The 11442-nt window shown below is 45.5% G+C and overlaps 1 protein-coding gene across 1 annotated transcript in view; it reads left to right on the plus strand.

Moving 5' to 3' along the window:
* The window catches only part of LOC118476789 (uncharacterized), a gene marked incomplete at its 3' end in the record, with an annotated part of 33418 nt that extends 23339 nt beyond the window's left edge, over window positions 1–10079 (plus strand). Inside the window, exon 2 of the mRNA XM_035966562.1 lies at window positions 9621–10079. Within this exon, the coding sequence (XP_035822455.1) occupies window positions 9621–10079 (459 nt within the window). The remainder of the gene's footprint in view (window positions 1–9620) is intronic.
* Window positions 10080–11442: the final 1363 nt, after the last annotated feature.

The following is an 11442-nucleotide window of genomic DNA, read 5'->3' on the forward strand; positions in this document are numbered from 1 at the left end:
GTTAGCCGTTGCTCCGCTGGCACACCGGTCAGTCTGGTGAATTATAGCGGAGCGGGCCTGCGTTTTCCCGAGAGTGGCTACTTTGGGTTTGTACGGGCATGGTGCACCGAACACTGTCCGATGGCACACCGGACAGTCCGGTGCGCCAGTCCACAACACATTCAAGTCTTCGCTCCGTTTCAAATTTAGTCCCTAACTTGAATCTTTTATTGGTTTGTGTTGAACCTTTTGCACCTGTAATACATGAGTTCAAGAGCAAACCAGTTAGTCCATATGTTTGTGTTGATGATCAACCACCAAAATTAATTATGGGAAAAGGTTAACCCTATTTCCCTTTCAATCTCCCCCTTTTTGGTGATTGATGCCAACACAAACCAAAGCAAATAACAAGTGCAGAAATGTAACTAGTTTGCATTTACAATGTGCATAGGTTACTTGGAGTTAAACTAATTGAATATCTCACTAAATTTGAATGGCTTGCTTTTCTTATATTTAACATTTTGGACCACATTTGCACGACTTGTTTTGTTTTTGCAAATCTTTTTGGAAAATCTTTTCAAAGTCTTTTGCAAATAGTCAAAGGTATATGAGTAAGATTGCAAGAAGCATTTTCAAGATTTTGAAATTTCTCCCCTTGTTTCAAATGCTTTTCCTTTGACTAAATAAAACTCCCCCTGAATGAAATTCTCCTTTTAGCTTTCAAGAGGGTTTTTGAAATGGATATCAATTTGAAAATTGACCTTTAAAGATACCAATTGAAGGATTGATTGTGAATTGGATACCAATTTTGAAAATATATCTTTAAAGATACCAATTTTAAGAGATTGCCGTGACATAGATACCAATGTGAAAAATAGCAATTAAAACTTCATTTCAAATTTTTTTGAAATTATGGTGGTGCAGTCCTTTTGCTTTGGGCTTAATACTTTCTCCCCCTTTGGCATTAATCGCAAAAAATGGAGACTTTGAGAGCCCTTTAATATTTTCCCCCCATCGGTAAAGGAAATATGAGTGAAGGATTATACCAATTTGGAGAGTGTGGAGGAACAACGACAAAGAGGTAAATGATACCGTCAGAGTTGAGTGGAAGCCTTGTCTTTGCCGAATACTCCATTTCCCTTTCAATCTACGACTTAGTATAGAAATACACTTGAAAACTCATTAGTAGTAGCCTTGGTACAAGAATAATAAGAAATATGCATTTGTACCAAGAAGAAAGAGACATGATCAAAGGTATATAAATGAGCTATGTGGGCAATGTTTCAATCAAAGTTCCGAGAATCAAGTATATTTAGCTCATTCCTAAGTTTGCTAAAGGTTTTCTCATCTAGTGGCTTGGTAAAGATATCGGCTAATTGGTTTTGGGTGTTAACATAAGCAATTTCTATATCTCCCTTTTGTTGGTGATCCCTCAGAAAGTGATATCGAATGTCCATGTGCTTAGTGCGGCTATGTTCAACGGGATTATCCGCCATGCGGATTGCACTCTCATTATCACATAGGAGAGGGACTTTGCTCAATTTGTAGCCATAGTCCCTGAGGGTTTGCCTCATCCAAAGTAATTGCGCACAACAGTGGCCTGCAGTAATGTACTCGGCTTCGGCGCTGGAAAGAGCTACTGAGTTTTGTTTCTTTGAAGCCCATGACACCAGGGATCTCCCCAGAAACTGACAAGTCCCTGATGTGCTCTTCCTATCAATCTTACACCCTGCCTAATCGGCATTGGAATATCCTATTAAATCAAAGGTGGATCCCTTAGGATACCAAAGCCCAAACTTAGGAGTGTAGACTAAATACCTTAGGATTCTCTTCGTGACCCTAATGTGAACTTTCTTAGGATCGGCCTGGAACCTTGCACACATGCATACGGAAAGCATAATATCCGGTTGAGATGCACATAAGTAGAGTAAGGATCCTATCATCGACCGATATACCTTTTGATCTACGGATTTACCTCCCGTGTCGAGGTCGAGATGCCCATTTGTTCCCATGGGTGTCTTGATGGGTTTACCATCCTTCATCCCAAACTTCTTAAGTATGTCTTGAATGTACTTTGTTTGGCTGATGAAGGTGCCATCTTGGAGTTGCTCGATTTGAAATCCTAGGAAATACTTCAACTCCCCCATCATAGACATCTCGAATTTTTGAATCATGATCCTACTAAACTCTTCACAAGTTGATTTGTTAGTAGACCCAAATATAATATCATCAACATAAATTTGGCATATAAACAAATCTTTTGCAACAGTTTTAGTAAAGAGAGTAGGATCGACTTTTCTGACTTTGAAGCCATTAGTGATAAGAAAATCTCGCAGGCATTCATACCATGCTCTTGGGGCTTGCTTGATCCCATAAAGCGCCTTTGAGAGCTTATATACATGATTAGGGTACTCACTATCTTCAAAGCTGGGAGGTTGCTCAATATAGACCTCTTCCTTGATAGGTCCATTGAGGAAGGCACTTTTCACGTCCATTTGATAAAGCTTAAAGTCATGGTAAGTAGCATAGGCAAGTAATATTCGAATTGACTTAAGCCTAGCTACGGGTGCATAAGTTTCATCAAAGTCCAAACCTTCGACTTGTGAATAACCTTTGGTCACAAGTCGAGCTATGTTTCTTGTCACCACACCATGCTCATCTTGCTTGTTGTGGAATACCCACTTGGTACCTACAACATTTTGGTTAGGACTTGGAACTAAATGCCATACCTCATTCCTCTTGAAGTTGTTGAGTTCCTCTTGCATTGCTGTGATACCCGGTTTGCAAAGAAGAGAAGTTGGGGGTTGTTCTTTTTTTGTTTTTCCCTCATTCGGTTGTTGTTTTGGGGATTTGGAATTTTGTGGAAAACATTCACAACTAGGGCAGTAGAATTTATTTGGTTTGACGCTTGCGTTGCGGTCGGGAGCTGTCGCGTGGGTTAGTTGGGCCGCAATTGGTGTTTCGGCCCATTAATCCTCCCAAACCCTAGCCGCCTCCCTCCTAACCCCCTCCCCCGTTGTGCAGCCGCCCCCCACTTCTCCCACACCTTGGCCGCCGCCCCCTGCCCATCTCCTCCTCTCTCAATTCTTGCAGCCACACCACCAAACCCTAGCCGCCCCCCCCCCCCCAATCTCCTCCTCCCAAGGTGCCAATCCTTGCCGCTCGGATCATCGTCACGTGGTGCGAGTCTTCAATCATTTTGGTGGAGGGAAGAAGGGAGGAAGGAAAGGGGGAGAATCCAAGGTGATTTTTGTGTTCATCCCTTGTTCATTTGCGCTGCAATTCAATTGATTAGAGGTTGCGTTTGCGATTGGGTAGAGGGGGCTGTCCAGAATTTTAGGTGGTGGATGAACAACAGTAGTTCTAGCAGTTTCTGTGTTTTTTTCGTGAAAAATTAAGGGAAACCAGTTTGGGGATCATGTAGAACTTTGTCTTACCTTTCCAACGAGTATTTATGCGCTCAATTTGGAGTTATAAATTGAAAGTTATCACCGTTTGAATCCGGGTATGTGGCTGTCCAAAAAAACAGATTTTCAGGGGGATGAACAGCAGCAGTATTAGCAGTTTCTGGGGATTTTTCGGGAGTAATTAGGGTTAATAAGTATAAGAATCATGAAGGGCTCTTTCTTATCTTTCCAACAAGTACTTATGCGCTTGATTCGGAATTATATTTTAAAAGTTATCGCTGTTTGAATCCGAGTATGTCGCTGCCCAAAACAGGAAAAAACAGATTGCAGGGTTTATTTTGTGGACCGTTTAGGGGTAATTAGATGTTAGAATTTAATCATAAATTGTATACAAAACTTGTGGGGAATTTTATGTAGTTGCCTCTGGAGTTTTTGTTTGACACCACTGCTGTCTTAATTTTAAAGTTATAGAATTGTTAAGCAGCGCCGCTGCAGTTTGGTTGGTGTGGGGAGAATTGTTACCCGCGGCGGGGTTTGAGATTGCGCGTAGGTGCGGCGTTGTTTTGAGTTTTTTATGTGAATTTGGTGCACTAAGTTGGGTGTCAAAAACAGGTGGTGGACTCCCAGATCGTTCTTAGGGACTTGCCCAAACTTCCGGTGAAGGCAAGTAAAACTGTGATGGTTATTCCGTCTGTCAGATGAGGAGTTGTATACTTGCTGATTATGTTGTGCTATTGTGTTCATATTCATATTTTCTTTTGAGTACCATCATTTGAAAATGTTCATGTTTCATGGATTTCATATGTTGAGTTTGAGGTTTGATTATGTTACTCAAGTGGTTATTATGTGGAATGGGTGGAAGTAAATGTCTAGCACATTTTTATTTGGGAAGAACTCATGATGTTGTCATGCATAATGCACTCATCATCCATTGCATTGAAGTTTCGTCGCGATCTTATGGTCCGACCGTACCGGTACATTGAGCATCATATGTTGCCCGAGAAGGGGTATGGTGCAGCTTCATATCCTTAGAGATATGGAGGCAGAAGTCATTATTGCATTTGTAGCCATGTGCATTCATGGGAGAGGTGTGAAATCTATTATGTGGATGTGGATAATTTGGACTTGTGCATGGTGATTCTACTTGGCGTTGAGTTTTTAGTTACTTGTTTACTTGCTGCAATTTACTGTTCAAAAGAAAAGAAAGAAGTTCTGAACACGTGGTTGTGTAAGCACAGTTGATTTACAATGTCCTATTTGTTGTTGTTATGTTTACTTGCTGAGATGTGTTATCTCACATCTTGCATTGTTTGATGCAAGCACCTAATTTCTGCTTTGGGAATAGAGGGATGTAGCGGCACGACCACTACACCTTTAATAAAGGAACCACCATTTAATAATGTTGTTAACCAGAGTTGGTCAAGTCTAGTGAATTGCTTTGTTCTTGGTTGAGCGTTTATTTTGGGGTGGGCTGAGTTTCTTATCCCATTTGTTTTACTTCAGTTGGGGCATAAATGAGCTTTACCACTTTGCATCTAGTTTCTACTATGTGAATTATATGTCTTTATATCCTATATGAACTTCATGTTTTCCCCTCCTTGTTATGTTAGTTTCAAAGGAGGTGCTGCCGGATTTTGCTATATTTTCTTTCTTTATTACGCCTCTTGTGTGGAGTAAGTTAGGTGGGTGGGGTTTTTGGTGATATCCATTGTGTGTGACCAGTGGGGTGTTACAGTTGGTATCAGAGGAATAGGCTGTAGATCCTAGCAAGTGAAGTAATAATAAATTGACACACTGCACATGTAGGATGGGATTTCTGGCTTGCTATTGATATGTTCTGTTATTGTATGTGCTAGTTTGGCATTATCTGAAGAGATGTTATGCCAATCTTATTTACTTATTATTCTCATCCCTGTGGCTGCAGCTATGCTGCCTCGTAGGGCTCGAGGTAGCCCGCAAGCTCCTAGTGGGGACTCGATGAGTCCGGCGACAATGTTAGCCGCGATGCAGGCCATGCAGCAGGAGTTGGCCCTTCTGAGGCAAGCCATTCCTGTCGCCCCTGCGGGTGCTGCTCAGGGTGCTGGAGGTGGAGAAGTGCCCGGGGGCGCTGTCCCTGCGGGTGCTGTTCCAGGTGGCGGGGCCGAGGTGCCTCTTTCAGTCAGTGGTCTTTCTCTGATGCAGTGGATGGGCATGAAGTTGGATTCTTTTGATGGCAGTGGTACTTAGGTCGAGGCGGCAGATTGGTTGACTTATGTGGAGGATAAGATGAATGTCTTCGAGATTGCTTATGGAGATCGGGTTCGCTTTGGCACTCAGCTGCTGAAGGGAGAGGCTCAGATTTGGTGGAGAGGCGTGCAGGCAGCGCACTCCTCCTCACTAGGAGTCCTATCTTGGGATGTTTTCATCAGGCAGTTTGAAAGGAGATTCTACCCGGTCACCTTTCTGGAGAAAATGAAGATTGACTTGCACTCCTACAAGCAGGAGAAGAAGTCTATCACAGAGTATGAGGTGGGCTTCAACAAGATGGTCCGCTTTGTCCCTCATGTGGCTTATAATGAGATGGAGAAGGCGAGCCAGTTTCGTCAGGGTCTGAAGCCTTCTATCAGGCATGCACTGGGGGCCTTTCCATTGGTGGACTTCCGTACCACGGTGGAGCAGGCGCTGGGTGTGGAGATGCAACACTAGTATACCATGGAGTCGCAGAAGTCTTCGGGTGTTGATCAGCCTCGTAGCCAGGACACGAGGAGGGGCAACACTGGAGGTCCAGCTCACAAGAGGGGCAAGTCTCAGCATCAGCGCCACCATCCTTACCGTGGCAAATCTTCTGACTCGGGTACTTCGGGAGGAAGTACTCAGAGGTTTCGGGCCGTTCCTAAGCCCGGGCTGGGGCTAGTGTGTTTCCGCTGTGGAGATGCGCATCGCCGTGCAGAGTGCCAGTGGAGTGGCAGGTGTTCTATCTGCAGTCAGGACCACAAGGATGTGGTGTGTAGGAGGAATCCCAATGGGAAGCTCAGATGGGAGCCGATGACTTCCTCCTCTTCTCAGGGCACTATCAACATGATGTCAAGTGCTGAGCAGCAGTTTTCTGTTCCTCTTTCTCCACAGCAGCTTTATGTGCCTGGGACTTCTCAGTTCGTGCCGATGCAGGGTTTTCCTCAGTATCAGGTCGCGCCTACTCCTGCACCGTCTACTCCTATGCCGTCTCAGTTTGGAGCTCCGCGCCTGCCTCATGCAGTGGCTCAGTGGGGTTCTTCTGTTAATCTCACTCCGGGGGCTTCCTCTTCTGCGGGTATTTCTGGAGCTTATGTGCTACCCGCTATGGATGGCAGGGAGCAAGGAGACGTGGTGACAGGTACAATTTCAGTTGATTCGTTTGCAGCCCATGCTCTTTTTGACTATGGCGCTAGCTATTCGTTTGTTTCGGAGGATTTTATGTCGCGGGCTGGTCTTTCGGTGCAGAGGTTGGGTCACCCAATTTTGGTTAGATCTGCTAATGGCTCCATTAGTAGCTGTTCAGTTTGTCAGGGGTGTTCCGTCATTCTTGTTGATGAGGTTTTTTCGGCCAATCTGGTGGTGATTTCCTTGGGGGCATTCGATGTTATCTTGGGTATGGATTGGTTATCCCAGTATCGCGCGGTTATATCCTGCTTCTGGAAGACAGTGTTATTGCAGGCACCGTCGGGTAAGGAGGTGGTATTCTTGGGAAGTTCCCCGAAGTTCACATTATCCTTGTTGGCACAATTGCTTCCTAATCGCCGGTCAAGGAAGTCGGGGATCTTTTTCTCCATGGTGGTGGAGGGTGAGGCTGCCTTGCGGGTGCAGGACATCCGGGTGGTGTGTGACTTTGCTGACGTGTTTCCGGCGGAGCTTCCAGGCATTCCTCCGGAGCGCGATGCAGCTTTTGAGATTAAGCTGATCCCGGGTACGCAGCCTATTCATAAGGCCCCGTATCGAATGGCCCCAAAGGAGCAGATTGAATTAAAGCGGCAATTGGATGATCTGCTGGCTAAGGGCTTCATTAGGCCTAGCAGGTCTCCATGGGCTTCCCTGGTATTGTTTGTTGAGAAGAAGGATAAAAGCAAGCGGCTGTGTGTGGATTATCGCGCTTTGAATCAAGTGACAATCAAGAATAAATATCCGCTTCCCCGAATTGAGGTCCTCTTTGAGCAGTTGAGGGGTGCCCAGGTGTTCTCCAAAATTGATTTGAACTCTGGTTATCATCAATTGAGGATTCGTGAGGAGGATATTGAGAAGACCGCCTTCTGCACCAGGTATGGGCATTATGAGTTCATAGTCATGTCTTTTGGCTTAACTAATGCCCCTGCTGCCTTTATGGAAGCAATGAATAAGATGTTGCATGAATTCCTGGACGACTTTGTGGTCGTGTTCCTGGATGATATTCTGATTTATTCAAAGACCGAGGCCGAGCATGAGTAGCATCTCCGTCTCGTTCTGGGTGCCCTAATGAAGAATCAATTCTATGGCAAGTTGAAGAAGTGTGCCTTTTGGCTATCCGAAGTGACTTTCCTAGGGCACGTGATTAATCAGCAGGGTATTGCGGTTGATCCCAAAAATGTTGCGGCTGTGGTGGAGTGGAAGAGACCCTCTAGTGTCACTGAAATCCGAAGTTTCTTGGGGCTTGCTGGGTATTATCGGCGCTTCGTACCAAATTTTTCCAGCATTGCTAAGCCTTTGACTAGGCTCCTGGAGAAGGGTGTTCCCTTCGTCTGGTCCGGCGATTGTGAGGTCAGTTATCGGTCATTGAAGAGCAAGTTGGTGGACGCCCCTATCCTAGCTTTGCCTGAGAGTGGTAAGCGTTTCACGGTTTATACGGATGCTTCGCGTATTGGTCTTGGTTGTGTGCTGATGCAGGAAGGCAGAGTGATTGCTTATGGCTCAAGGCAGTTGAGGAAGCATGAGGGAAATTATCCAACTCATGATCTGGAATTGGCCGTGGTGGTTTTTGCTCTAAAGTCGTGGAGGCATTACCTTTATGGCGAGGCTTGTGACATTTTCACCGATCACAAAAGTCTCAAGTATATTTTTACTCAGAAGGAGCTGAATTTGCGGCAGCGTCGGTGGCTAGAATTGATTAAAGACTATGATTTGTCCATTCATTATCACCCGGGGAAGGCTAATGTGGTGGCGGATGCCCTTAGCAGGTTCGGGGTTCCAAAGGTGGTCTTGCCATTGATCGCTGATCTGGACCGTTTGGGGATTGCTTTGTGTTATGTCGGCACTGCTAGCGAGGAGACTCAGATGCTTATTCAATCCTCTCTCATGGAGAGGGTGCGTGCGGCTCAGCAGCAGGATCGTCTTTTGCAGGAAGCTCGAAAGAGGGCTGGTGATGGTAAACCGCAGGAGTTCACCATTGACGAGAATGATTTGGTTCGTTTCAGGGGCCGCCTCTGTGTGCCTCAGGAATCAGAGGTGAAGATGGATATCTTGAGAGAAGCTCATAAAACGCCTTACACCGTCCATCCTGGCGAAACCAAAATGTACCGAGATTTGAAGCAAAACTTCTGGTGGAAGCGGATGAAGGTTGACGTTTCTAAGTATGTGGCCGCCTGTGAAGTATGTCAGCGCGTGAAGGCTGAGCATAAGCGGCCTGCAGGTTTGCTGAAGCCATTAGAAATTCCAGAGTGGAAATGGGAGCATATCACCGTGGATTTTGTGGTGGGTCTACCTCGTTCCCCTCGTGGCAGGGATGCTATTTGGGTGGTAGTGGATCGCTTGACTAAGTCCGCACATTTTATTCCCATGAAGACCACAAATTCAGCTTCAGATTTGGTTCCCTTGTATATGAAGGAAGTAGTCAGGCTTCACGGGGTACCTAAGTCTATTGTTTCTGATCGAGACTCCAAATTTGTATCCAAATTCTGGGAGAGTCTCCATAGTGCTTTGGGCACCAAGCTTTCGCTTAGTGTCGCTTTTCACCCTCAGACGGATGGTCAGTCAGAGCGAATAATCCAAACCTTGGAAGATATGTTGCGTGCTTGTGTTCTGTCATGGAAGGGTAGCTGGGAGGATCATCTTGCACTGGCAGAGTTTGCTTATAACAACAGCTGCCAGGCTAGCATCAAGATGGCACCATTTGAGGCTTTGTATGGCAGGCGGTGTATCTCTCCTCTGTGCTGGGAGACTTTGGGAGAGAGATCCCTGGTTGGTCCTGATTGGGTTCAGCAAACTTCTGAAAAGGTTCGGGAAATTCGTCAGAATATTTTGGCAGCTCAGAGTCGTCAGAAGAGTTATGCTGATGTGAGGAGGCGGGATCTGGAATTTGTTGTGGGTGACCAAGTCCTTCTCAGGGTATCACCCACTAAGGGAGTTGTTAGGTTCGGTGTCTCTGGGAAGCTCAGCCCGAGATACATTGGACCGTTCACTATCTTGGCCCGAGTGGGCAGCCTGGCTTATCGCTTGCTACTGCCGGATTCCATGGCAGGGGTACACCCGGTTTTTCATGTCTCTATGTTGAGGAAGTTCTTGCGGGATCCGGACCATCAGATTGAGATGGAACCAATTGCGGTGCAGCAGGATCTGACTTTGGAGTGTCGTCCGGTGCGTATATTGGAATTCTCGGAGCGTGTGTTGAGGAAGAGATCAATTAAGTATGTCAAGGTCTTATGGACTAATCAGTCTGAGCGCGAGGCTACGTGGGAACTTGAGGAGCTGATGCGGCAGAAGTACCCGGAACTTTTCGTTGTGGGTAAGTGTTGTTGATTCATTAATCTTTTCTTTTGTCATTCCGATAGAAGCGTCAGAATTCGAGGTCGAATTCTTTTTAAGAGGGGTAGAGTGTGATACCCGGTTTGCAAAGAAGAGAAGTTGGGGGTTGTTCTTTTTTTGTTTTTTTTCCCTCATTCGGTTGTTGTTTTGGGGATTTGGAATTTTGTGGAAAACATTCACAACTAGGGCAGTAAAATTTATTTGGTTTGACGCTTGCGTTGCGGTCGGGAGCTGTCGCGTGGGTTAGTTGGGCCGCAATTGGTGTTTCGGCCCATTAATCCTCCCAAACCCTAGCCGCCTCCCTCCTAACCCCCTCCCCCCTTGTGCAGCCGCCCCCCCACTTCTCCCACACCTTGGCCGCCGCCCCCCTGCCCATCTCCTCCTCTCTCAATTCTTGCAGCCACACCACCAAACCCTAGCCGCCCTCCCAATCTCCTCCTCCCAAGGTGCCAATCCTTGCCGCTCGGATCATCGTCACGTGGTGCGAGTCTTCAATCGTTTTGGTGGAGGGAAGAAGGGAGGAAGTAAAGGGGGAGAATCCAAGGTGATTTTTGTGTTCATCCCTTGTTCATTTGCGCTGCAATTCAATTGATTAGAGGTTGCGTTTGCGATTGGGTAGAGGGGGCTGTCCAGAATTTTAGGTGGTGGATGAACATCAGTAGTTCTAGCAGTTTCTGTGTTTTTTTCGTGAGAAATTAAGGGAAACCAGTTTGGGGATCATGTAGAACTTTGTCTTACCTTTCCAACGAGTATTTATGCGCTCAATTTGGAGTTATAAATTGAAAGTTATCACCGTTTGAATCCGGGTATGTGGCTGTCCAAAAAAACAGATTTTCAGGGGGATGAACAGCAGCAGTATTAGCAGTTTCTGGGGATTTTTCGGGAGTAATTAGGGTTAATCAGTATAATAATCATGAAGGGCTCTTTTTTATCTTTCCAACAAGTACTTATGCGCTTGATTCGGAATTATATTTTAAAAGTTATCGCTGTTTGAATCCGAGTATGTCGCTGCCCAAAACAGGAAAAAACAGATTGCAGGGTTTATTTTGTGGACCGTTTAGGGGTAATTAGATGTTAGAATTTAATCATAAATTGTATACAAAACTTGTGGGGAATTTTATGTAGTTGCCTCTGGAGTTTTTGTTTGACACCACTGCTGTCTTAATTTTAAAGTTATAGAATTGTTAAGCAGCGCCGCTGCAGTTTGGTTGGTGTGGGGAGAATTGTTACCCGCGGCGGGGTTTGAGATTGCGCGTAGGTGCGGCGTTGTTTTGAGTTTTTTATGTGAATTTGGTGCACTAAGTTGGGTGTCAAAAACAGGTGGTGGACT

Source organism: Zea mays, chromosome 3, assembly GCF_902167145.1.
Source record: "Zea mays cultivar B73 chromosome 3, Zm-B73-REFERENCE-NAM-5.0, whole genome shotgun sequence".
Lineage (NCBI taxonomy): Eukaryota > Viridiplantae > Streptophyta > Magnoliopsida > Poales > Poaceae > Zea > Zea mays.